The following is a 27,754-nucleotide window of genomic DNA, read 5'->3' as shown; positions in this document are numbered from 1 at the left end:
TGTATTAATGCTACAATTTTCCATGAGGCTTGATGTATCGGGGCACACTTAATCGCTGATGGAGAACGTGGTGGTCGACGCCAGGGATTGTTTTGAGTTATCAAGATCCTTAACTTCTATCTCTCTCATTTTCTCCTCGAAAACCCAGCTGCTCTCGAGAGTCCGAGAAATCGTTGCTTACGCTTCATCTTCGCTTCCTCCATGCGTTTTGGGCATCAGATTCACCACTCCTATGGTTCGTTGAATAAACTCGCTCAAAATATTTTGTAGGTTTGTTTTTTTATTCCCTATTGTTTCCTGAATGTCTATGCATTATTATTTTTATATGTCAAATTCAATTTTTTTTTAATTTTTTTGATATATGGTTAATCCACTTAATTGTTAGTTTGCGTTGTTGTATTTTGATTGATCTGGATTTTAATTTTAGATATTTTATGTCGTATATTGATCTAGGAAGTGCAGCCTTATTGTGCAATTAGGTACCTTCCCCGATACTTGAGCCATTTTTAGTAGATCATGCCTCCTGCGTTTGGTACCATGGATGTTAACCCTCTTTTTATTTTCACTGTTCTTGGCATGTTCAGGTTAATTGGTCATCCCACTAAATTCTAATTTTAATTTTAAGTCAAAATCCGAAAGTTTATTATTTTATATTCTCATATGATAATATCATCCAAGTTGAATTGGGGAAGATAATCTACCAACCTTGCAACTTCCAACTTGCATTTTATACGCGTTATTTTCTTCTCATTTCAACTTGTGTCTTAGGTGTTTGCCTTAGAGTTTCTGGCTTGTTTTTTTTCTTTTCTTGTTCTGTTAGACTTGCAGGTAGCTCTTCCCCGTGTGCTCTAAGCTGCTAGCCTGTGGTTCAGACCTACAGGCTGCCTGGCTTTGTGCCTGTTTTGCAGGCTTTCTGCAGCCTCACTCTGTTGCAAGTTCTGGTATGTGCTTCTCTGTTGTTGTTGCTGCTGTTCTGTTTGCTGAAGCGTGGTTCTGGTGCTTTGCTTCTTTTCTGGTTGCACTGCTGCTTTCTTTGCTAGGCTCTGCTGCTACTCTTTGCTGCTGCTGCTTCGTCTTTGTTGTAGCTGCGGATGGCTTGTTTGTAGTTTTGACTGTTGTTTTTTTTTCTTCTGTTGCTTTGCGTTTTAGCTTGGGTTGCGGGTTTGTGCGCCTTTTGCTTCTTGTTTCGTTGGTTGAATGTTGTGTGGTTTCTACCTTTTGGTAATAAATATATCTTATTTACCAAAAAGAAAAAAATGCTCAAGGCTCGAATTTTGATAAGGTAACCTGATTTTCTTCTGAAGTAAAATTTAGATAAACAACTTTGATAACCAGATAAACTGACTAGGTAATTTCCTTCATTTATTTAGTTATTGTTTATGCAACTACACCATCCCACCATCGTTGTTCTGTATATGTGGATATGCCAAGCAATTGTTTTCAAGTAAATTCAGAAGACACATTCACTTGTTGTTATTTCACCTTACTTTCATCACTACGATTTGTGAAAAGCTGAGAAATGTGACTATGTAATTTTACAAGAAATTGTTTGTCAGATAACACTTGAAATTTACCATTCCATATCACTACGCACGTTGACTAAACATCAATAAAATATTTGGAAATAAAACAATAGCCATATGCCAGATGATTAACCAAAAGGAAAATTTAGCTGAAGTTTAACAAGAATCACTTGCAAAGTTTAAGCTTTCTAAAAAAGGAGATATGACGGATTTAGAATATGTCTTAGTGGCTAATCATGTTGGAGAATTCTCAGGCTGCTCAATCCATAGTTTGTGTAAAATCCCTGACTTAAGTTTTCCTAAAAGATTAACAATTATAGTCTCTCCTATAACTTCAAGTTAACCTGCACATCATTCTAATACACCACTCATGCAATCACATAATCACATGCACATGCCATTATTTATTTCTATACTAATGCAAGTAGATAACTGTTGTAATTTAATATTTTGTAAATCTATCTGCTCCACCAAATACTCTCGTATGCGTTTCAAAAGTGATTATAATTTTGCAGATTTGATTTCATAATTTCTGTTCCTGCATTTCTCTCACCTTTTTCTTCAGATTTTCTAGGGTTTTCTCAAGGATCTCAAAATTCCAACTTCAATGGACTGCCGAAAGATTCGAAAGCACGATGTTCGAGTTGTACACTCTAATGGCGGATTCAAGAAGCACAATTAAGCTAGGTTTGTTCTTATTTTTATCTATTTTTTGCACTTTATATGTTTGCTAAAACTTTTTCTTGGCTAGAGGTCTAAACTTAGAAGTAGGAATCAATTTTGTTTGCATAGATCTTCCTTTTCTCCCATTTTTTCGTCTTTTTCACAATTTAGGGTTTATTCGAAATAGTTAGGGTTATAATCTCAAAATTTTGGTATTTAATTGTTAACTTACGATTTGGTTTTTTCGCTATTTTTCGGACAAGCTTTGGTTTTCTCTAGTATGACATGAGAAGGGTTAAAATTGGTTAAAATTTTTCTTTATTCAGTTATATTTAATTCATTTGTGATTTTTTGAATTTGTCAAAGTATATTCTTGCTTTAATTTGGGTGAAAATGTTTTGTTATAACAGAATATGAGTATTTGTTTAATATTTTAGTTTAATCAATCTTGATTTTATTACCTTGCCTATAGTTTTATGATGTATAACTCATTGTTATTGGTTTAGATGCTAAAATATACTATGTAGTAGATATAAAGTCGAGTGCACTTTGATTCTTTGTTAAAATCAGTTGGGTGTTTGCCCAACCTTGGATGTTCCAATACTTCAGTGTTATGGTGTTACTAATCTAAGATTTTTGTGGCAGTATATTTGGTAGGTGTGTTATACAACGAATTATGTTACTTGGATAGAATTTCTTGCTAGATATTGTAAGCATTTGGGTATCATAGTGAGAACGAATTTGGATATTTCATACGTATTAAACATGGGAAGACGACAATTTTATTAGTACGTCTGCAATTCCTGAGATTATAAAATGATTTTATTCTTTAAGAATGGTTGTTTGATGACTGATCATTGTGCTCCTGCTTTCCTGGCCCCCCCTGTTTTACTGCTAGTGTAGTTTGATAATTGGTATCAAATAGGTAGATCAGTTCTTGTTTAAAAATGAATGTCCTTACAATTGAAAGGTTAAGACAACCTGAGAGCAAGTCAAGCTGGGAACTTCAATGGTCGTCCGAAAGAGATGAAAGCACGATGTCGGATTAGTACACTCTAATGGCTGATTCAAGAAGCACAATTACGGTTTACTCTTACTTTTCTCTTTCTTTATACTTCATATATTTGCTGCATCTTTTTTTTCTTGGCTGGGGTCTGAACTTAGAAGCAGAAATAAATTTGCTGGAATTATGTTTGTGATAGTGGCCCTTGGCTCTTGTAAGCATGCTTTCTGTGATGATGTAAACCCTTTAGCCGGTTGAAACCTGAGCTCTAAGGGTGCAATTTCGTGTCTTTGGGAGCCTTTTAGTCTGTAACTCACATTTAAGCTCCTATAAGGTTGAATTTCTAGTTACATTTTTTATTCATATGTATGTCTGTGGTATCTGTAAACTTAAAAGTGTACATATTCGAGATTCAATTACCGGTGGAAATAGTTAATAGTCAAAACTATTATTAATGTCTAGTTCATGCGTACTTTTCAATCTGCAATCGCGGTTAAGAATCTGTTTACTATACTTGGGGTTTACCTATGTGTTCTTCCTTTATTTCGTGACCAAAATACAAGCAACTGCTTTTGAATACTTGTTTTTGCAAGTCATAAAGAGATATATTTGGAGGTCATGGATGGAGTGCCACCCATATAGAAAAGGAGGGGGTAAGCAAAAACTTGAAAAAGAACTAGTGCCTTCAAACTATCATGATTTAGTTTAACTACAAAATTAAATGTCGGGAAAAGAACTTGAGACCTTGACAAGGGGAAGTCATGTCCTGAAATTCCTTTCGTTTTTTTCTTTCCATGTGCAATTCCAGATTGCTACTAGAATCATCTTCCACTTAAGCAAGCCAACCTTTCTTTTCTTTCCAAGTTAAAAGATCTTTCATGGAATAAGGCCAAGGCTGGTGATAAGTGCCGAAGGTAAAGAACCAAGGAAAGAAGATTAAAGGATGATAAACAATAAAACAAACTCTTCCTCCTTGAGACACACAATAGAATGCCTCGCAATGAGAATTACTCTCTTAAGAACATCCTCACACTGAATTGATCAGAACATAACTGATCAGAATTGATCTGATAAGAGTTACATCAGCTACACAGTAGCGTATCGTACCTGAAATGTGGCATATTAAAATGCTTTTTTTAGATTAATGATGATTCTGGTGGCAATTGTGAAAAGTAGGTCGAGACATGAGACATGGACACTGTTGCCAAAAGTAAGGTAATTTCTCAGAGTATTGTCCTAGGTATAAAAAGGGTCTTGGACAATCTTGCACAGACCTAGAAACAGTGATACACGTAATACGTAAATACTAAATAGTCGCTCATCCCAAAAGCTTCTCTAATTGATTGAATTACTGCATAAAGAACTATTTGCTATTTCTGTAGGCTGCAGGTATGCATTATACTACACAAATTTAATTTATGTCGGATATCATACAGGTAGCGGATCAAAGTAAGATTTTAAAATAGGACTTCTCAATGGTCTAATTGTTCATAATATTGTTATTTCACGTTTTTCCAATGGTATAACTGCATTCTTAATTCAAGGACAAAGATGAATTGTAGTCGTGATCCTTAGTTCTCTGTTTTGCAATAGGATAAAATGGTGTACTACTTATTTTCTATTTTATTTAATTTTTGTTTTCAATAGTCGGCAGTCTATTGTTGGGACAATAATTGGAGCAATTGGTGAATTTCTCCTTCCCTGTTGTTGTTACACTGGGTATTATCTTTTTCTTTTACACTTTTTATATACTTACTATTTGTTTTTTTTTTATTTACTGCATAATGACAGTTTGGTACACCAATATTAGCACATTAAGTTAGAATTTTGAGTGATTACTACTGCTGAGTAGATTAGTGCAGTCTAGTTCCTTTCTCTGAACTGTTACTGCTGCATTTGTTGTGACTTTGTTGACTACAGGTGTCTGGGATTTGTTGTCTTTTTTCTGTTGCGGGTTTGTGCTGTTTAGTTTCTGGTGTGTGTGAGTTAGAGGTTGCCTTTGACTTGATGCCCTTCTTTTCAGCTCTACTAGTTTATGTTCAACAGCTATGTCTTGAGAGTTATTGTTGTTGCGTTGGGACTAAAACTACTGGTTTCTACAGCTGGATCTAAAACTATTGTCCGCGAGAAAGCCGGACTCTTATAAGTCAGTAACATCTCCGTCCTAGCTAGATTAGTAACTATGTGTGTGCTCTTCTCTGTAGCCGACACTACTGATTCTTCCATTAAGAAATAGACCATCTGAAAAGAAGAGCTGGATTTTATGATGGACAAAGTCGGGTAGTTTTCTTTTTCGATGAATGTTTTTTGTTGTTTGCCTAAGGTTGTTTTGAGGCAGGAAAAACGATGTTTTGGTTTTTACATTGGTTATTAGATTGCTTATTTACCAAAGAAACATATGTTTGACACATTAAAATTTCTTTGCAGATATTGTTGATTCAAGTGTAAATGGTAAAACGTGATCAAGAGATCAACAAGTTATCTTGAAACAAGCTAGCACGGGGATAAGATTTACTCGGTTAATTAGTCCTAGTTAATTAGGAAATTATTTTTATTCTAGTTTTGGACTATCTTGATTAATGTATAAAAATCATGCGAGGAATTGTTTTTATTTCAGCTTCATTAGACGTACGGTACAAATTATCGTATGGATGGTATTATCACTATTTGTATGCTACATTATTGTTAAGTATAAATTAAAGCAGCTTTATGATAACATAGTATATTAATATTTATATTTGATTGTGCTTTTATTTGTGCTCAATATATATTTTTAGAGTAAATTGTGACGCTTAGAAGAGTCTAAATTTGTTTGGCGGTAAAAATATATTATCAAATTGTGACCCTCAAAAGGGTCTTGATTTGGGGGAACGAAAATGTAAACACGAGAAATGACGGAGCAAAGAGTCGAAAAATGCATTCGTATTGCGCGAAAGTGGAGCAAATAGCGACGCAACAGGGTGTCGAAATATGTCGACCAAAGAAAGCGTCGAAATATGGAAAATAGTGACTAAAAAAAGCGTCTTAATGGAGTAAATATCGACGACATAGAGCGTCGAAAAATATCGACCGTGAATATTTCGACTGTTCAAAGAAGCGTCGATATGCTATTTTTCGACGCTTCAAGCCGTCGATATATGACCAAAAAAGCGTCGAAAAGCGCCGTGTTTTCCCGTAGTGAAGGTTAACGATACTAGAAAATATTTACCGATCCCCAAATGAATTTCTTTATTACCGTATGTCTAAACCTGTTAAATAGTAATGATATCCAAAAATAATAACTTTTTACGTTGTAATAAATTGTTTAGATTTCAATAACTTCAAAGAGCTAGATTTAAATAATTAACTAAGTTTGACTACGTTTACAGGAGATCATTTAACTTTTGAAGAAATTAAATATAAATAAAACCAAACTTAAGTAAAATAGATACGTAATTTCTAACATGTTCATAAACATCTAAATTGTTTGTTTCTAGTTATAACGCAAAATGACGCCCCACCACCAAAATTGGAAAACACAATGTGTTATAACTTTATCTATGATTAAAAGGATCATTTCACCTTTTAAAAAAATCACATTCAGAATTCTCAACCTCGGTAAAATTAGACAAAAATATGTTTGTTTGCAATGACTTACGTGCTGATACCCATGGTCACTAACTCACTACTATACTGATATAACATATACTCTAACTGTGTGTGTCAGTGTTCGATTCTTGTCAAGAGCAAATAAAACAAAATTTTAATTGTGACAAACCATTTTTATGGGATCATTTTGGTCATGAAAAGATCAAAATGCATGTTGATGTTTTACTTCACCTTTAACTATGATTTTTTAAGTTTAAAGATATGAGTATCAGTACATGCATTTTCTTTCATTATCCATGGACGAATCATATGAGTATATGCATTTTTTTTCAAGACATAACAAAAAGTTTTCTGATGAAGCTACACATGGTAATTAAACTCAAAGTCCAAACTTCATTGTTTACAACAAATATATTTTTTGAAAAACCATTATATTATTCATAATATCTGAAGCTTAAACTACATCTAAGAGTTTCTGATATGCAAAAGATTGTTCGTTGCACGCATATGTCATTACAGCCCACATCATATATTGTCGAAATAGCATATCGTTACTACCATATAGCTGGATGAGAAGATAAACAAAATTGGATAAAATTTATGAATAAACTCACAAATGATCCCATAAAAAGATATATTCAATACATAAAGAAAGGAAGTAATGTTTATTATGATTCCGTAAATACTAAAAAGAAACCATAAAAACAATAGTAACACAAAACAACAATTGCCCAAAGAAAAAAAAAAGATCCACATATAAAGGATCGAACGCAGGTCTAGGGTCAGTGTAAAGATGATCATATAAACTTCGTTGTAATCAGTTTGGCAAGTGGTATCAGCACATACATTTGTGCTAGAAAATATATAATTTATTTGAGATTTTGAGAATATAGATAAGGTTTTATAAGCAGCGAATGTTTAGATTTCATAATACATAAAATGATCCCACATATTAAAATACATACTTATAAAATTTAATTTTCATTAAAAAAACATACGGAGTACTTCCTAGTAAAAATATACGGAGTAATCTTTATTTGCCAATAACCCTTTATTGAAGTAGGACCGAATGGTGTATTTTTTTATCTACGATTAAAAATGATGATTTCACCTTTAAAGAAATCTTATTCGGAATTCTCAAACTCCGTAAAATTATATTAAAAAGTTTCGCTTGAAATGACATATGTGTTGATCCCTCTTGCTAAAGCGATCACTACTACACTGCTATAACATCTACTCGATCTAACTGCGAGTACCCGTGCTTGATTCTTGACTAGAGAAAAAATAACCAAAATTTTAATTGTGACAAACCAAATTATGAGATCATTTTAGTCAATATAACATCAAACTTAATATTGAATGTTTTTTTCACCTTTAACTATGATTTTTTGGTAAATCGTGGTTATCTTTATGGGGACTATCTTAATTTACCTCATTATCAAAAAAGAGTTGGTTGTTAAAAATATAATTTATTTTTAAAAAATTATACACTACATATTTTTATGATTACACAAAGGCTTACAATAAAACTTAATGATACCAGAAAATGTTTACCAATCTCCAAATGAATTTTTTTTTACTATATGTCTAAACCTGTAAAATAGTAACATTATCCAAAAATAATAACTTCGTACGTTGTAAATAAATTATTTAGACCAAACTTCGAAGAGTTAACCTTTAATTACTAAGTTTGGCTAAGATTACACAAGATTATACTTCCTCCGTTCCGGAAATATTGCACCATGGTTGACTTTTACTCCGCTAACCATTACTTTGACTCTTAATATCTCAAATTGTGTGCAAGTAAAAATTAGGAAATTTGGTGAAACACTACCTTTAAGTTTGGTGGTTTTGTGAATTGCTACCTTTTAAAAAGAAAATTATAATTTACTACCTTATAAGTTTGATTTGTTTGACTAACACTACCATTTGACGTTTTTTGTTATTGTTTTCCGTCTTTGAACTCCACTACAACGGTTATTTAATATGGCAAACGAACAAAACAACAAGTGAACAAAGATATTTAAAAGAATGGAAGAAATACACGACGAAAAATATGAACGGAAAATGTCAAATAGTAGTGTTAGTCAAACAAACCAAACTTATAAGGTAGTTAAATTAAAAAAAGTTTTTATAAGGTAGCAATTCACAAAACCACTAAATTTAAAGGTAGTGTTTCACTAAATTTCCTAAAAATTATAAAAAAATTAATATTTAGAAAATATATATCGATATGAATCTAACATTACCCCACATGACTAAAATTTTCTTACGTACAAATCACAAAAAATGGCCAAAGTCGTAATATGAATAGTGTAAAAAACAAATGGTGCGATATTTCCGGAACGGAGGAAGTATAACTTTTAAAGAAATTAAATTTAAATTAAATTAAACTCAAGTAAAATAGATGTGTAACTCCTAACATTTTCATAAACATCTACCCAGTAAGTTGTTTACTTCTTGTTATAATACAAAATTATGACCCACCACCAAGACTAGAAACGATAGATAGAACACATGAATGTGTTATAATATTATTTACGATTATAAAGGATCATTTCACCTTTACATAAATCATATGTAGAATTCTCAAACTCGTTAAAATTAGATTAAAATATTTATGTTTGCAATGACTTATGTGCTGATACCCCTTGCTACAATGGTCACTACTAAGCTGTTACAACATCTACTCTAACTGCGCAAACCCGTGTTCGATTCTTCTCAAGAGGATAAATAACCAATTTTTTTTAATTGCGGATCAAAACCATTTTACGGGATCATTTTAGTCATGAAAAGATCAAAATATTAGATGATGTTTTGGTTACTCGTTTCCTTTATGGGGAATGCATTCATTGCCTTTATGGGGAATTAAAGATAATTAATTGCTGATTGTTGGGAACTTAAAACAAATTTGAAATTCAAAATTAAAATTTCGAAACACATTTCAAATTTCAGTTTGAAAATTTCAAAATAGAGGAATCTTTTAAAATTGAGGTGGCATATTATAAGTGGTGGTGTGCAAGATGCTCTTGCACACCTTGTGTACTTCTATCATCATCCGTCTTATCAGAATATGAGGTGTGTGAGTCATACTTAATAGTATATGTTGATCGATCAGGTTTATTATACTTAATCATAGTTAATATTGATTAATTAAGACTATTTAATAAAATTGATTGGTAGGAGGGGTTGTCAGGATTCCTTGACTAATGGTACAAAATTTTAAAACACATAATAAAATCAAACATCGTACCGATAATTCAAATTACAACTTATAATCGGTGGTACACGTGTATCATTACAATAACATTAAAAAAAAATACAATTAAACTCGACGAAAGGGTACGTGTTTTAGTTTAAAGCCTTCATCTCATACGGAGTATCAACCTATTCATAATCATAAGTTTCAATTGTAAAGCAATCAATTGCTCTGTATAATTCCAAACTAAAATCTAACATTTTATTGTTTAAATAATTAGCTACCTTAATTCAATTGAATACAAGAAAGTACAAATTAAAAATAAAAATAAAACAAGAAAATTAGTGGACAAATAGGAGATCAAGTCAATTGCGAAACAAGAAAACTATTGAGAATTTTTTTTACGACTTAGTTTTTCATATGTGAAGAAAGCCCACTAAAAAAGAGGAAAGGGAAGAGAAAACAAAACAAGAACAAAAGGTCTTGCACGCACAAGGTGTACAATAAATTTATTGTGCACCAACATAACTTTTACCCAGTTTTCTGTAACTTTATTCAGTTTTTTCTAACTTTTATATTATTTTAAAAAAAGTTAATATATAAACATTATAAATTGTTAAATGGTTAATTTTATACATTATTAGTGATTATGAAAAAATATTTTTTATTAAGATGAAAAAATTTATTACTAAAAAGTAGATAACTTTTACATATATAAATGTAACTTTTAAGCATTTTACGTTAACTTTAACTTTGTTGTACAATATTTATCGTACACCCCATGTAAATAAGAATTTGTGAAACCAGAAATGGCCTTACTGGGGTTTAAACCTTTGACATTTGCAATACATTTAACAACAACAACTACTGAAGCGCCTAATGGTTTTGTGTTTCATATTGCATTTCCTTGTGATTTAGACGTTTTTACTTTTTTCTGTTTTTGACTTAATAGTTTAGTTTTTTCCGAAACTAGTAAGTAAAGATGGCTGTGGGCCGGCCCGACCCGAAGCCCGACACGGAAAAGGCCCGGTCACGGGTACGAAGTCGTGGGTCATGGGTCATGGGTCATGGATCGGGCATGTGCCTTACTTTTTTTGGAAAAAGCACGACAAGGCACGGCACGACAAAGCCACTAAATTTACTAAAATTAGCCTTAGGCACGACGGACTGGTCCGATACAGCGTGGGCCTTGTTTTAAAATATTCGGCCTGGCCCGACCCGACACGATACAACATGAGCCTGCCATGGGCCCGGCCCGGTTAGGCCCACGGCCATCTTTACTAGTAAGGGCTCAGTGACTGAACCCTTACTAGCACCGCCGGTGAATAAATGAGTATATATCTAAGTTAACAGTTATATTAGAATATGAGGTGTGAATTACAAAGTATATGTTAGATCGATCAGATTAATTATACTTAATCATACTTCTTATTAATTAAGACTATTTAATTAAATTGAACGGTAGGTGAGTTGTGAGTGGCCGAATTGAAAAACAAATAAAGAGAAAAAAATAGGTGAATGAGACTCGTTTTGCTCTTTACAAATTCCGTCCAAAGACCAAAGGGTGAAACTCGAAAGGGTCTAAATGTCTAATGTCTATGCATTCATACTAAACAATTAAACATGCGATCACAAACTCTCTAGCCTCTATTATTGACTAAAGTACTATTTCACCTTAATTCTATGACCAAATCAGTCCAACTCGAGAGTACTTTGTTAGATACTCATTCCGTACTTTTTTGTTTGCCTCATTTGACGTTTTGATCTGTTTTTAAAATATTGCCCCATTACTGAAAGTGAATACGGGATCATAATTTTCGTGTTACATATGGAGCAAAATACATTCAGTACAACCAATTTTGTCTTTCTCAATTCCACTCAACCTAACTTTTAATGAATCAATTTCGGTGCATAAAGCAAACAATAAGGGATTGAGAGAGTACTATTCAATCGACAAATTAAAATCTTATTATTTCCAAACCTAGGTATATATGTTTCATACTAATTCTATTAATTAGTGTTTGGCACGGATGATGCACCGAGTTACTAATTTGAACATCATATATTGTGGTGCGTATTATGTAAAAAGTTGGTATGTATTATACTCTTGAATGTTCCAAGTTATATGTATTTATATGCAATAAAGATCATATCTAATGACTGGCTAAAATGATAAGATATCAACTTTTCGTATGACAGGTTTCAAGTTCGAAGATTACGCAATATGTTTTAGTGATTAGAGAGTTTTACGTGGCAGAAGTGGAAGAAGTTCAAATCTCATTTTCATGTACCTTTATCCCTTCCGATTTATTAGAACCATGGGAAAAAAAATGATATCCGGTCTTTTGACCAGAGATAGATTTGTTTGGTAGTTTTGTTTTCATTGTTTTAAAAGACACCTCGAATGTTGCTGCAACATAATCTGGACTTTGCTTTAGAGAAGGAAAATTTAGTACATTTAGGAATGTTCAAACTTCAAAGTAATTTGTCAAATAGTTCAATAGTTAAATACAAACTTTTATATAAAGCGGTCTTACATAAAATGCCATATTAGTGTCATATAAGTTAAGTAATAAAATCAATTAGTTAAACACCGGAACTAATTAGTTAAACAGTGAAACTAATTAGTAAAGCACTAGAACTAATTAGTTAAACAATGAAACCAATTAGTTAAGCAATCAAATTGATCTTTTCGATAAGGCGGTCTTACACAAAAGTTACCGATAGTTAAATAGTTCAATACCCTCCAAAAATAATTAATATTGTTCAGCGGACCTAGACAATCTCGGGGACTAATTAATGTGAGTTAAGTAGTTAACTAAATCTTGTCCCATTAATACTTATCACGTCCTTATTAATTATCCAACTAGCCCTTTGTTAAAATATTAATCTAGAAAAATCTAGATAAAACCCTTGTAAAAATCTGGTAATAAAATGTATTGTGTAGAAAAATCTAGAAATATAATTGTAAATTATAATCTAGAATAATCTTAGGAAATATGTAGGAGCTAGCCTAGAAAAATCTAGTAACTAAAATGTCTAGAATTATCCTAAGAAAAATATAGATAAATGAGGGGTGTAGAAGGACCTAGAGCATATCACTCCTATATATATCTTGTATGCATTGCCATAGAGTGTGGAATGAGAAATATAACATTTTATCTTATGCTTACTCTTGATCTCCATATTAAAACATAAACAACAAATACCCACCAAGTCTTCCGCACCCAAATTTCTAACGTTCATACGTTTAACTTTCTTTTATACGTTTTTTCATCTTTCACCAACCAGGTAAACCAGCAAAACTAATTTCTACCTTCACACCACCTCGGCCACCATTCCATCAATGATATTTTTCGGCGACAAAAAAAATCCGACAACGATCGAGTAACATTTATCCGACGACCAAAAATTCTAGCACTGAGAGATATTATTACAGCAACCACGCCGACCTATATCATGCGAAAAAAATATGTGGAAATGCTTACAAGTATAAGTCATCCGATGAAACCTCGACGCCATTAGAAAAGATAAATAACTATTTTGATATGATTTTTACTCCACATAAATACAAGTATATAACTTGGAACATTAACTCTTTCAATTATTTCATACTTTCACTAGATGTTGATGGCAAAACATTCTACTTTGATACCAAATACTACATGATTTTTAAGGAGAGAAAATAGTTCAAAGTAACAATTGGTCACTGTAAATCAAATAATATTATTTAAACTAGAAACGCGAGCCCATCTCTCGGGCCAAACACTAGTTACAAACTATAATAGGAGATTCAAACTTGTGAGAAGTTTTAACACCCTGTCCCTCAATATCTACGATTAGGCCAAAATATCATTAGTTGCAAATGACAATATATCTACAACTGAAAAAACAATATGGTCAAGTCCCAACGGTCAAGAATATGAGTTTGTGTATTATAAGTCACATATTCAAATCCCTTCGCTCAGTTATAATTAATATTGCCCTTCTATCTCATTTTAGTCATTTACTCATTTGCAACAACAAACCACAAAAAAAAAATTAAAAAAATCTACAACTTAAAAAAAAAATAAAAAAATGCAAGGGAGTAACACTATGGGCTTTCCAGTTGGTTAGAGCTAAACCATTATGGCATATTGCAGGCCCCTAAAATCCATTTACTGGGACACTCTCAATTTTGTAAAAGATTAGTTATTAAGGTTACTTTATTTGTGGTATTTTTTCACAAAAAGGCCCATAAAATAATATACTGACGTTTTTGTTTTATTTTAAAAGCTTACTTTTTTTTTAGCTAATGCTAAATTAATTGATAAAAGTCACACGACATCTATAAAAGAGATTTGGATATATCAAATACCTAACAAATCGAATCAAATCAAACACTTTTTATGCAAACTACGATCATTGCACGTCGAACATCTTGTATACTCCCTAACACATGTTGTTTGGTACAACCTTCATCGAGGAGGTCTTTTGATCTATTGTAGTTTTAAAATTGAATTAAATCAGATTCAGTTGATTGTAGGTGTAGAACTGACATATGCTGCAACACCATATAAATCTTCATCGTCGAGTCAATTTCTCTCGCGAAATTAAATACTTCCTCCGTTCCAATATTATTGCACCATTTACCTTTTAAGTAAGTTTCATAAATATTGCACCATTTTCATTTTATAAATAAATTTTTACTTTCACACTACAAATACCATGATACCTAACATGTTAACTCTTGTGCGTTATTTAATCACATGGGTAAGTTTGTATTTTTGCCTTTCTCTTTCTTACTTTTTCCCGCTTCAAAAATCTTGTGGCAAACCCCCCATAGTGCAATAAATATGAAACATGTGAAGTAATATTTTTCCCTTGTACACCAGAAATCTAGGATTCTCTAATCTAAGAAAAATTCTCCCAAAAAAGAAGAAGAAAAACCTTATCTTTCGAGAAAGAAAAGTTAAAAAAAAGCATTTAATGTTGGGGTATGTTGTCAACTTATTTTGACTTATTTTATATGTTAAGAAAAATTCGGATAAGTTCAGTAAAAAATAAAAAATAAAAAATAAAAAATAAAAATCAAACAGCTTAAAACAATACAATTTAAACAAGCTTGATTGCTTCAAGAAAGAACAAATGGATCAAGTTGTCACATGAACTCAAATGATGAAGTTTGGGAGTAAACATCTTCACCAAGTTATCGGGCCAACCAACTTATTTCGAATATTATCTGGACCGCACCAACAATAACCAAACTATAACCCCTTTTCTTAATCCAATAAGCACCAATTAAGGAACATTGTTATTCTATAGCTATACGGCCTATACCAAGGTTTATACCAAGGTTTACCAAGGTCCATAGCTATACGGCCTATATCAATGCTCTATTCTGTTCACCTTATTTTCACTAATTTCAGGAAAAAATATTTACAAATAAGTTCATATAAATTCATATAAGATAACTTCATGAAAAATAAGAGTTAAACAAGTACAATTTATACTATATATTAAAAGACGTCTATAAGAAAGTATACTTGACACGTCCCCTGACCTTGAGATTAAACAATACATCTTTTACCACTAAGCTATTACATGTTTCATGTTATCATTGCAAAAAATATATATATACCCGGGGTATCGCCCGGGCCCAAAAACTAGTTTATAGTTAAAATAAGATCTAATAAGTTCAAATAAGTTTTTTAAAAAAAAGAAAAAAAAGTAAGTGAAAATCAGGTGCATAGAACGCACCCTTACTCCAGTTTGTGGCATTGACTCATAGGATAGGTAGATATTTGATCAATACTACGTATGGGTTTAAGGTTACGATTTAGTACGAGTTGTGGTAAGAGACGCAAAACAATAATTATTTTGATTGTAACCAATATGCCTTTCTTTCCAAACATGTGGTTTACAAATTCATTTTATCTTTATAGATTTCGTATGACTGATTATTAGTGATATTGTTTTTTCCCGTAAAAAAGGGTTACGGTTTAGTTGATCAACTAAGATGGGCCCTAAATCTTGTCAATCTACCAATTCAAAAAAAGATAAGGTTTTATTATGTTCGACTTATTTCAGATAAAATAAGTTTAGATAAGTTCAGTTAAGTTCAGATAAATTTAGTTAAGTTCAAATAATATAAGTTCAGAAAAATTAAGTTTTTTTTCAGACATTTTCACACACAAATAAGTTTATTTCAGATAATATACATTCAGTCAAAATAAATCGAATAGAACAGAACCTTAGCCAATACTATCAAGATTAGCATGCTATTTTTGTATTAGACTATTTTTGTATTAGACTATTAGTTGTACTTGTATCCTATATATGGATTATGGTAGATGGTGACGTAGTGCCTAGTGGCCGTAGTGGGAGGGGTTTTATTTTGGAGTGAATAGTGAGTAAAGGGATAGTAGTGGGGGGACAAACTAATTTAGCTTAGAGGCATACGCAACCAACTCTTAGGTTTACAAAGGTATATAAAGAGATATGTGTGTGTTATGACATTCACAAGTTGTAAGTGTATACAAAGACTAGCAATGTCTCTAATACTAAGCAACTTCAAGCTCATATTAGTGTTGATTAGTGTTTTAAGCCCATGTTTGGTATATGGGTTGAGTTCAGTAAACAAAGCTGAAAGTGAGATCAATTTTGTTGAGAATCAAGAACAAACAAGTAATGTTATTTCATCTAAAGATGGTATGCCAAGTAACATCAACATTGACATGACCAAAAGAAGTAACGGTGGGAGTCGTAAAGGCATCAGCGGAGGTGGTGGTGGGGGAGGACAAGGAGTTGAGAGAGGTGGTGGTGGTGGTGGTGGCGGCAACGGTGGAGGTGTTGTTGGAGTAGGTGGCGGCGGTGGTGGTGGTGGTGGCGGCGGCAGCGGTGGAGGTGTTGTTGGAGTAGGTGGCGGTGGTGATAGCGGCGGAGGTGGTGGTGGAGGAGGTGGCGGTGGAGGAGGAGGAGGTGGTGGTGGTGGAAGAAGTGGTAAAGGATTAAGACCGGGAGGCCATGGTGCTAGTGGAGTACAAAGAGGAGGTGATGGGAAAGGCCATGGAAGAGGAGGAGGTAAAGACAAAGTTGGAGGGGGAGACCATGGTGAAGTTCGAGGACGACAAAGAGGAAGTGGTGGAGGATCTGGACATGGTCAAGGAGAAGGCAAAGGTGGAGGCGGAGGTGGAGGAGGAGGAAGAGGGGGTGGTGGTGGTGGAGGCGGGGGAGGTGCAGGTGGCGGTGGGGGAGGAGGAGGTGGTCATAGTGGCGGGTCGGGATGGGGTTGGGGAGGAGGTGCGGGTGGAGGGGGTGGGGGAGGAGGAGGTAGTGGGCGTGGTGGAGGGGGAGGGGGAGGGGGTGGGCAGGGAGGAGGAGGTGGTGGGGGCAGTGGATCCGGATGGGGTGGGGGGCAAGGAAGAGGCGGTGGTAATTGTTGGTTTTGGGGTTGTCATGGTCCAATCTCCAGGGATTCAACAATAAAACATCCATAATGCCTCTAATATTGTACTTAGTATTTGTTAATCCATGTCGATAGATCGAGGCAATAACTAAGGGGGCCGAATAGGCCATAACCTCATCGTTAGACAAAAACAATATGGAGTATTAAGTTTTACTATCATACAAACTTGTTGATTGAATGATAATTAGAGTCTTTGTAGGACTTTAAACTGTAATTTGATGTTGCATGGTCAATTCCCACTATTAGCTTTCATTTGCTTTTCATTTTTCTGTTTTGTTTGGAGTCTGGAGATGAATTGTTTTTTGACGTACGTAACTTTTCAATCTTGTATGTATCAATGGGTTTCTCCATTGTTTATAAGTTTCATCTTTTGTCATTTAATTTTTTTTATGTTGTTTCCCGTTCCCCGCCAAATTTCCCCTCTCAACCCGCTTCCCCCCGAAACTCTCTTCATCGTCGACGACTTTCGACGAATTTTCTCTCCCCGATATCCTCTCATACTTCAACGTTCGCCTCACTTCAACATGCAAAACCACCACTCACCTCATCGTCAACATTCTCCTCTCAATTTAGTAAATTGAGCGCATTTGTGTCTTCTTCTCCTCTCAATTTATAAATTCATACAGATAGTAGAAGAGAAAGACTAATGGACAAATAACAAGACGACCCAAAAGGAAATTACAACTTTAGCTTACCATTTCATGAAATTAACCTATGCCAAAATGGACCGTAATAATCTATATAACATTATTTTCAACATAATAATGCTAACCCCAACGTGTTTTGGATGAATCTCGTAGTTGTCCTCATGTTCAAATCTCGTCTACAACATTTATCTTTCATATTAAACCTTTAGGGTAAAACAAAATAAATATTCCCTAGTAAAATTTAGATAAACTGAAATTGCAAAATTACTACTCAAACTCTTCTAATGTACTCTTGGGGGATCTTTTGATATTTTGATGCCTCCCTATTAAATACGTATAATGCCCATAATTGATTACTCCCTCCGTCCCGGAATACTTGACTTGTTTTCCTTATCGGGCCGTCCCTTAATACTTGATCTGTTTCTAAAAATGGAAATATTCTAACAATATTATATTATTTCTCACTCCACCCCTATTAACCCACCTACCCCCTATTCCATACAAAAAATAATTAAAAATTCAACCCCTATTCTCCCCCAACCCCACCCCTTTACCCATTTCCCACTAACTACATTAAAATAATACCCCACTATCCACTACTACCTATTAAATTAAATAAGTCAATTTAAGTCTCTTAAACTCTGTGCCGGTCAAACCGGATCGAGTATTCCGGGACGGAGGGAGTACAAATCATATTAATTACACAATTTAGCTTCCTAACATGTAACTATGTAAGACTACTACTATAATTGAAATTAATTAAATACGTATAATGCCCATATTGATTACATATCATATTAATTACACAATTTAGCTTCCTAACATGTAAGACTACTACTATAATTGAAATTAATTACACAATTTAGCTTCCTAACATGCAAGACTACTACTATAATTGAAATTAATTACACGATTTAACTTCCTAACATGTAAGACTATTACTATAATTGAAAATTTTCATCAGATTGGGGACATCGTAATCCATTAAGAGTAAATCTCATGTGAGACCGTCAGACCGCTGATATCAGCATTAAAAAAACAAAAATATACGATGATAAAATGTAACTATTAAAGTAAAAAACTATGACCAATTGATTAGAAAGTTTAATTATTTGATTAACCTATGCTATCCCGGTTTTGGATCCTCTAGAGTTTTAAAATAACTCTACAAAGTAGAGTTTGAGCATATCAACCATTGAATGAAAAATCAATGGTTGATATATTATCTTTCCAAAATTACCCCTATTTTTTCTCATCACTATAAACCATTGATTTTGAAATGTATGATTTAGATACAATTTTACCTTGTAGAGTTTTATTAAAACTCTAGAGGATCCGGACTCCCCAGTGCGTAACTATTAGATTAAAAAACACTACTACTCCGTATTTGATACTAAGTTGGCATAATACATAACACCTTCTTATATAAGTTTATGTAATCCATTAATTTGTATAGGAACTCCATCATAATTTTTTGCTTGCTAAACTTAAAATTTCTAGTCTTGAAAATAGAAATTGATTTCAAATTTACACTCCTAAATAACGTACCGAATACTACATTCGTACTCTAACCTGCCACATAATTCCTCCAGTTTATCGAAAAAAACTCCACTAATCCTACCTAAACCCAACACTAACTACGTAATTAACCAACAAAACACTACTTAATTACCAGCTAATTCACCAACATAACCATGATAATTAGAATTCTCTGGGCAAAAAGGTAAAAAAGCCATACTATCCGAAACCGGAAACCAGAAGATGGAAACCGGAAACCGAATCGGGTTGACCCGTTTCTTTCTTCTTCCTCATCTCCAACACTTTCCGGTGGCTGCTAGAGTGAAGCTCACTGGAGAAAGTCGGGCTACAAGCGGGCCTATATTCTGGTAGTAGTCGGCCCGACTTGAACCTCACTCCACATGCATTGCACAGCGTCTTCGCCCCCTCGGGCCCGGCCCGCCACTGTGGTGTTTTTTGGACCCCACAGTGACTACACCTCCTCGGCATACACGGCAGCCCACCACCACCACCGCTACCGCCACCTGACACGGTCCCATTTTCCTTCTTCCTCCGCTTCTTGGGCGGGCCAATTCCCGAGCTGGAAGGACAGCACAGAGGAGTAGAATAAGGCGAGAAAGTGTCCGACCCGGAAGTAGACCAAACCCGACCTCCCGCTCCAGTTCTGACCCGTTTGCTTCTCCGTGACTTGCTGAGGTTCGCTGGCGTGGGTTGATTTCCGGGTTTCGGGTTAGGTTGTAATAACCCGGGTGGATAAGGTGTTGAAATTTGGGAGAATGACTCTTCAACGAAATGAGATAGCCATTCCAGGTCCGCTTCTTCTTCCTGTTTCAAAAAAAGTATAAAAATCCTCGCCGGAAAAAGTATTTATCGCCGGAAACACAAAATGAGAATAAAAGTAATTTTACCGGCACCGAAAGAACGGATTCCAACGGAGGAGAGAGAAGAGGGGAGAATTTGCAGGAGTTATTATCCTCTTCATCTTCAACAACGATGATATTTGGTCGATTTTCAGGTTCAAGCTCAGCTCCACCATCTTCTTCTTCTTCTTCGTTGTTTAGGTTTAATAACTGGTCGACGAACAAATCTTCGCCGGAAACAGAATTAGTTTCTGGGTGTTCTTTGAATTCCATTCCTGTAAAAATAAACAAGTGTTGATTTCTATAAATTCGCAAAAAGGGTAAAGTGAAGAGTATGAACTGTGGAGTGGAGTGTACCTGTGAGAAGAGAGAGAAAAGAGAATACAAGGAGATTTAGGAGAGAGAAAGAGATAAATGTAAAAGGACGGTGAGTTTTTTTGAGTTTGGTGAAACATTCAATATCAATGAATGTCTTTTTCTTTTTCCTTGCTAAACCCTCTGTCTATAATTATTTGTCCTTTTGAGTCAAATTTTTTGATTTGTTAATTTTAGGTTTACTGAAATTGAAAAGAGACAAATAGTGTAAGACAGTATATTTTAAGGGGTTTTTTTTTCACAAGTGTTAAATAAATAAAATTACAGGAAATTAGAAAAACAAATTAAATCTCGGGACATTCCAGTTGCGAGATCATGAGCTCGATCCACCCGATCCCGATCCACCTTGAGAATGCACCAAGAGAAGACTTTGCCGAGCGTTTTGATTTCTTCCACTGGCCAATGAATCTGCATGTCCTGTGTATCTTCCTCCACAAAGCATTTGCCCCAATTCCTGAAAATTTGTAAGAATCGTAACAGTCTCCATACTAGTCTGTCAAGCCCATTTCATACCATAGAAACAGGCCAAAATTTCAGCTTGTAAAGGGGTGTATGTGGTTCCTAAGGAAGCCCCATCCATTACTAAATCATCAGTCCTTAGGGTATTCTCCCATAGCCAACCCATACTTGCATTGTGATTGTTCTTATGCCAAGAACCATCCACCTGGATCTTTGTTGTTGAACGCTCGATGCCAGTAGGGTTGAAAATAACTCTAAAAAAACCTGGTGGGATGTGTGGCTCATTTTCTGGTGGATGAAGAAACTGCAATGAGGTACCGTTGTAGCTAATAAATACTCGTGCTTGTCCAAACCATCCTTGATCATAGCAAACACGGAAGCCATTGTGGTTACCTCGTTCCTGAAAACTGGGTTATTACTGGACAACCACAGTGTCCATAAAGTACTAATAAAATAGATACACCTAGCACTGCTTTTCCCATCATGGCATTTAAATATCCAGATATAGAACAGTAACCAATCCGTGAAGGAAATAGTTCCATTGATTTCTGAATGGATTGCAAGTAATCCATTCCTCCAAACTTGTTGCCCCTATCGTGCAAACCGAAAAATGTGTTGAATGTTCTCCTCTCCATCCGCACAGAAATCACAGTCAATTTCCATCTGGATTCCTCTAGAATGTAGGTTGAATTTCGTTGCAATTCCATTACGGAGAAGTTTCCACATAAATACATTTTTTTTTTTTGGTGGAATCTTAAGAGAGCAGAGATTCTTATAGAAATTCGAGGGAGCTCCATTGTAGGTGTCGGATAAATTTTCCTTTGCTAATATTGCATAAGCAGATTTAACAGTAAATTAACCAGACTTGTGATAGCTCCAATACATGAAATCCTCACGATTCAATGAAGGAAGTTCCATACCCACAATTCGACGAGCGTCTTCAAACGCGAACTGGCTTTGACCCTGACATGATTCCAACCAGTATCTGAAGGTAAAATAAAATGGCTAACCTTCCAGTTCCTGGCATTTAGAAGACAAACTTTTGAATTAAAAACTGGGACCTCCCCTAGAATTCATCTGTCCTTTCCTGCCACAACCCGACGACTATTACCAATTAATTTTCTAGTCACACCCTATAAGGAGTAAATTAGTGACCCTGCAAAGTCTTCGCATACCCCAAGAGAACATTTTCCCTGTCTATAATTATTTGTCCTTTTGAGTCCATTTTTTGATTTGTTAATTTTAGGTTTACTGAAATTGAAAAGATACAAATTTTGTAAGATTGGGTATATTTCGGCGTGTTTGGCGGTAGCGAGGTAAGGGGTAGCATACATTGTGACCTATTCAAAACACTACTTGTAAATATATAAGTGTTTTGTATGGTTGACAGGCTAAATCGCACTCCTATCAAAGATAAACCTAACGTTCACCAACTAAAAATATAGTAAGGGAAGCAGGGATCGTATCCACAGGGAAACAATGTTCTTTCTACTATTAATTAACTAATCTAGACTACTGGTAACAAAGAGTTGGATTGGTTTGTATATTAAACTAAAGCAAATAATCAAATCGAAAAATAACAATATTAAAGAAATCTAGGGCAACGGTTCACCATAAATGCAGAGCAGGATTGGACAACGGGCAATAACAATCAATGAACAATCATAATTAGGAAAACATGCATCTCTCGAATCTTATGAATTCCTTAGGATAGAACAACTAGCGGGCTCTCGCTACGTACTGAAATAATTCCTATCTAATAGCCACAGACCAAAAAACATCATATTTATACCTCTCGGCGCATAATCTAAGGTTAATCAAACTCAAATCCAAATAGTCCGGCCGAACAGAATTGACGAGCAATAATAATAAGCTTTAGAAATTATAATCAATCAATCAATTAATCAAGTCCACATATAATCCCAATCATGCATTCATGGATCCCCTAAACCCTAGAAATTAAACTACTCACTCATGATAATAAATAACAAAGCAATTAACATAATAGAAAACATGATCAAGCAATAAGATAAATTAAAGCAAGAAACAATACCGACTTGAAGAACAATGGAATAATAAAGCTTGAATCTTTGATTAAAATTAAAACTAAGTGTTTGGAGAAAATAGAGAGAACTAAAATAGACTAAGTAATTAGAAAACTAGAATAAAAGATGTCACTAAAAATATAAGGGGCTAGTATTTATAGTTTGCCCAAAATAGAGCCCAAAATCGGAAATAAAATCTCGCGAAATACGCTGGAGGTTGGCGTGGCCCGATCGGGCGACGCTTCGCCCGATCGGGCGATGTGCTCGATAGTCGGCCCGATCGGGCGAAATTCCGCCCGATCGGGCGGTTGCAAAATGCCCAAAACAGCGCCCAGAATGACCGCCCGATCCGGATCGGGCGAAGCCCGCCCGATCGGGCGCGTGTTGAAACTGCACGATCCTCTATCTTCAAAACGTCATATCTCCTTCGTTATTCGTCGAAGTTAGGCGAGTGACCACTTGTTGGAAAGATATTAAAGTCTATAATCCAACCCAATTGGAATTACATCATTTAGAGTTGTAGAACTTGAGTTATGCTTAAAATAGTGGACTATAGTCATTTTTGTACTTCCTTCGTTATTCGCTTTGCTTCAAAACTCTTCAAACTTAATGTTTGTGCTCTCGAAAGTACATAATCTCTTTTATTGATTCAAATGAGTAGGAAATGCACAAAAATATACTAATTCCTACAATGATGAACCTGAAACTAGGGTTGTTCATAATCCGGTCCGGACCGGAAATTTGGACCGGACCGGATCGATCGGTCCGGACCGAACCCGGACCAGAAATATTCCGGTCCGGTCTTCGGTCCTCACTTTTTTTGATTCCGGGTTTCCGGTCCGGTCCGGTCTAAAACCGGAATTTTCCGGTCTGGACCGGATAGACCGGTTTCTTTTTATCGATTAATATATATATATATATATATATATATATATATATATATATATATATATATATATATATATATATATATATATATATATATATATATAACGTGATATTTGAGAATTAGGGTATTTTATAAATCTGTAACTATATAAGGTATTAATCTGTTAGGTTAAATCACAATTCTGAAGCAGCCTACTGGAATATTCTTTTCATAACCCCTACACCGCTACACAACTACACACATCGGCTCTATCAAGGCATCAAGTCTTCAAGAACTCAAGGTTCGTTCATCATAATCTATTCTTCGTTTATAATGCATGATTATCAAAATCATCTAATTAGTGATTTGCGGCTACCTCAAATCCTCAATGCTCCGCAAGACTGCAATGATAACCATGTTTTTTGTCTACTTTCATACATTAATATTAGAGTTTTAGTATGGTTATGGAGATATTGCGTCTAAGGTTAATACTCTATAGCAGCGTCATCTAATTAGTGATTACACCGATGGGTCCGGTCTAAGGTTGATAATACTCAAAATAGGTACGGAGTAGAGTTTTATAATACTCATATTTTGCGTCTAAGGTTTAGATATTGGTCTATAGTAGTTTCATATTATAACTTTATAAGGAGAATATTCTATATTGAATTATTGATATTTAATACTACTCTGTTGTTGTCATAAGTGGATTAATTGATATGCACTATTAGTAGTTTCATGAATCATGATATATTGATATGCTATTTATGTTCCAAATTCTTTCGATTCTCTGTTCACTTTTTTAAAAAATATGTTTCATAATTGTGTGTATTTTAGTTTTATGGTTTATACTTTGTATTAAATTATATTAATTTCAACAGAGTGATATTTAACTTTAATGCATTATATATGGGTGCAATGTTATATTACTGAATATATTTCCCTTTCCTATATGCTAGATGTCAAGTTCCAAATCCAAAAGGCGTTGTTTAGTATCCGAGTCATCCGAGGATATGAATGAAGCCTCACCGTGGACGGATCCCGTAGATGATGAGGTTGAAGAGAAAAGGACTCCAGAGTATGAACTACACCCTACAAAAAAGTCAAAGGATGGATTCAAATATGTGAGCATGAAAAAGAGTAAAAGGAGGGCACCTTATTGGGTAGACTACTGGATGTATTTGGACAATGCTGATATGATAAGAGCTGAATGCAAATTTTGTGAAAGGAATTTTGCTGCTGATCCTAATACTAATGGCACGAAGAATGTGAAGAAACATTGGACAACTTGTCCAAAAAATCCAGCAAATAAGAGCAAAGGTAAACAAACTCACTTGATTTTTGAGCCAGTAGATGGTGAGGAGGGAGATGCTAAGTTGAAATATAAAGATGTGAATCTTAATGATGTGCGAGATGCATTGGGTCGTATGATCATACTTGATGAATTGCCATTTCGATTTGTAGAGAAAGTTGGTTTTAAATATTTCATGTCTATTGCTTGCCCTGCATTTCATATGCCTTCACGAATGACTATTGCACGTGATTGTTATCAACTGTACTGTGATGAAAGGCTCAAGTTGAAAGAGTTTCTACGAAATTCGTGTCAAAGAGTAAGTGTGACAACTGATACATGGACATCTATTCAAAGAATTAATTATATGTGTCTCACAGCTCATTTCATTGACAATGATTGAAAATTACAAAAAAGGATCATAAATTTTTGTCCTATTTCTAGCCATAAGGGAGATGCCATTGGTAGAGCTGTTGAGGATTGTTTAAACTCTTGGGGTTTATGTGATAAACTTTTTACAGTAACGGTTGATAATGCAAGTTCTAATGATGTGGCATGTGGGTACTTGAGAAATATGGTAAGGAGAAAGGGTGGAATTAATGAGGGAAAATATTTACACATGAGGTGTATTGCACATATAATTAATCTTATTGTGTGGGATGGTTTGAAGGATCATGTTCAATGTATTGATAGGACACGAGCTGTTGTTAAGTTTGTGAAAAATTCTCCTGCCAGATTGCTCCTCTTCAAAGAAGTTGTTGAGAAATGTAAAATAGAGAGCAAATCTTCTTTGTCTCTAGATGTACCCACTAGATGGAATTCAACTTACACTATGTTAGACACTGCTCAAAAATTTAAAGGTGTCTTTAGTCGAATGTCACTTCCTAGGGAGTACGAAGGTAACACGAGTTCACCCGATGATGCTGACTGGGACAAAGTTGAAAAGCTTGTCGTTTTCTTAAGGGAGTTTTATGATTTAACGAACCGTGTTTCTGGTTCTTTATATGTCACAAGTAACACACTCTTCTTTCACATTGGTCACATTCTTGATTTACTGAATCAATGGACGGTTAGTGATGATCCTGATTTTAGAACTATGGCATTTCAAATGAAATTGAAATTTGACAAGTATTGGGGTGACGTAGAAAAGATGAACATGTTGATATATCTGGCTGTAATTCTTGATCCAAAATTCAAGTTCCTGGGTGTACAAATTGCTCTTCAAAATATGTATGGAGTAGATAGGGGAACGTCATTAGCTAATAAAGTCAGGGAGTTTTCTAATGTTATGTTTGATGAGTATAGAAAATTATATGCTCCTGTGATTGTGGAGAGTGAGCAAACTAGTGACTCAATGTCAATTATGCAGCCCATGAGTCAAGGAGGTGTTTTGAGTTTTAAAAACAACATCCAGGAGCAAATTAAGAAGCAAATTAGTGGAGCTGATGGTGGTAGGTTTGTAAGAAGTGAGTTTGATCGTTATTTGAATGAGCAAATGGGAGAAGATGAAGAGAAAGATATTCTAACTTGGTGGAAACTTAATGGCCCTAGATTTCCAGTTATTGCACGTATGGCACGTGATGTACTAGCCATACCAGTATCTACAGTTGCATCGGAATCGGCATTTAGTGTAGGAGGGCGTCATGTTGATCAATTTAGAAGCTCTTTAACTCCTAAGGTGATGTTATGATATATACAATACTACATTACATCTTGCATTGTTTTATAATTAATTTGTTATTCATATATTTTTTTCATTTTCAAAGATGGCACAAGCTCTCATATGCGGACAAGATTGGCTTCGGCCTGCAACTGCTACATCTAAAATGAACGTGGAGGAGAAATTGAAGGAGCTGGAGCAATTAGAAAAAGGTTTGACTACTGTTATATTTCATAGTTTATATCTTTCAATTGTTAAATGTAGTATTATTTCTAACATATACATTATTGTTAAATGTATTTACATTACAGATTTGGAGAAGACCAACTTGGAAGATGAAATGGTTTTTGTCACCGAATGAGGAGTTACTGATTTACCGAGTCGTTATTTTATTAGACATTTAGCATTTTGGTTCTTAATAAATACAAAGTATGTATGACATTTTTTAGTTTTTAGTACTTATTACTCCTATAGCCCTACAGGATGTGTGGTTGATCATTGGTTTTTTTATATATTATAAGTTAATTCATTAATTGTTAATCAAATTTTATTTTTAACGTGTGATCGAATTCAGATTTACGCAGTAGCAAACTAGTATATAATATACT

The 27,754-nt window shown here is 34.5% G+C and overlaps 3 protein-coding genes and 1 long non-coding RNA gene across 4 annotated transcripts; 3 read left to right on the top strand and 1 right to left on the bottom strand.

Annotated features, from left to right (window-relative positions):
* Positions 1 to 3,500, top strand: LOC130470167 (uncharacterized). Its single transcript, XR_008930129.1, has 3 exons — positions 1 to 941; positions 2,089 to 2,210; positions 3,157 to 3,500. It is a non-coding gene; the product is annotated as an uncharacterized lncRNA (long non-coding RNA).
* Positions 3,501 to 16,482: 12,982 nt separating this feature from the next.
* On the top strand, positions 16,483 to 17,454 carry LOC110778883 (glycine-rich protein DOT1). Its single transcript, XM_021983426.2, has one exon. The coding sequence runs from the start codon at positions 16,507 to 16,509 to the stop codon at positions 17,452 to 17,454; it is 948 nt and encodes a 315-aa protein (XP_021839118.2). The 5' UTR covers positions 16,483 to 16,506.
* A 1,477-nt stretch (positions 17,455 to 18,931) lies between these two features.
* LOC110780560 (GATA transcription factor 7) lies at positions 18,932 to 20,935 on the bottom strand. Its single transcript, XM_021984925.2, has 3 exons — positions 20,806 to 20,935; positions 20,497 to 20,723; positions 18,932 to 20,413 (listed from the first exon to the last, which is right to left on the bottom strand). Exons 2-3 carry the CDS (start codon positions 20,719 to 20,721, stop codon positions 19,808 to 19,810), a joined length of 831 nt encoding a protein of 276 aa, XP_021840617.1. The 5' UTR covers positions 20,722 to 20,723; positions 20,806 to 20,935; the 3' UTR covers positions 18,932 to 19,807.
* A 4,219-nt stretch (positions 20,936 to 25,154) lies between these two features.
* Positions 25,155 to 27,507, top strand: LOC110778882 (zinc finger BED domain-containing protein RICESLEEPER 1-like). Its single transcript, XM_056839846.1, has 5 exons — positions 25,155 to 25,750; positions 25,931 to 26,063; positions 26,157 to 27,164; positions 27,253 to 27,358; positions 27,458 to 27,507. Exons 1-5 carry the CDS (start codon positions 25,155 to 25,157, stop codon positions 27,505 to 27,507), a joined length of 1,893 nt encoding a protein of 630 aa, XP_056695824.1.
* The last annotated feature ends 247 nt before the right edge of the window (positions 27,508 to 27,754 follow it).

Source organism: Spinacia oleracea, chromosome 3 (assembly GCF_020520425.1).
Source record: "Spinacia oleracea cultivar Varoflay chromosome 3, BTI_SOV_V1, whole genome shotgun sequence".
Classification (NCBI taxonomy): domain Eukaryota; kingdom Viridiplantae; phylum Streptophyta; class Magnoliopsida; order Caryophyllales; family Amaranthaceae; genus Spinacia; species Spinacia oleracea.
Note: the sequence above shows the minus strand (reverse complement) of the source record. Positions and strands in the feature narration are given on the sequence as shown.

Bases quoted from the DNA above. Each gene is read 5' to 3' on its own strand.
- LOC110778883 (XM_021983426.2), top strand. From the start codon at position 16,507: ATGTCTCTAATACTAAGCAACTTCAAGCTCATATTAGTGTTGATTAGT.
- LOC110780560 (XM_021984925.2), bottom strand. From the start codon at position 20,721: ATGGAATTCAAAGAACACCCAGAAACTAATTCTGTTTCCGGCGAAGAT. The intron at 20,414-20,496 runs GTAAAATTACTT...TTTTTGAAACAG, and splicing joins AATCCGTTCTTTCGGTGCCG to GAAGAAGAAGCGGACCTGGA.
- LOC110778882 (XM_056839846.1), top strand. From the start codon at position 25,155: ATGTCAAGTTCCAAATCCAAAAGGCGTTGTTTAGTATCCGAGTCATCC. The intron at 26,064-26,156 runs GTAAGGAGAAAG...GATGGTTTGAAG, and splicing joins GTGGGTACTTGAGAAATATG to GATCATGTTCAATGTATTGA. The intron at 27,359-27,457 runs GTTTGACTACTG...TTTACATTACAG, and splicing joins GCTGGAGCAATTAGAAAAAG to ATTTGGAGAAGACCAACTTG.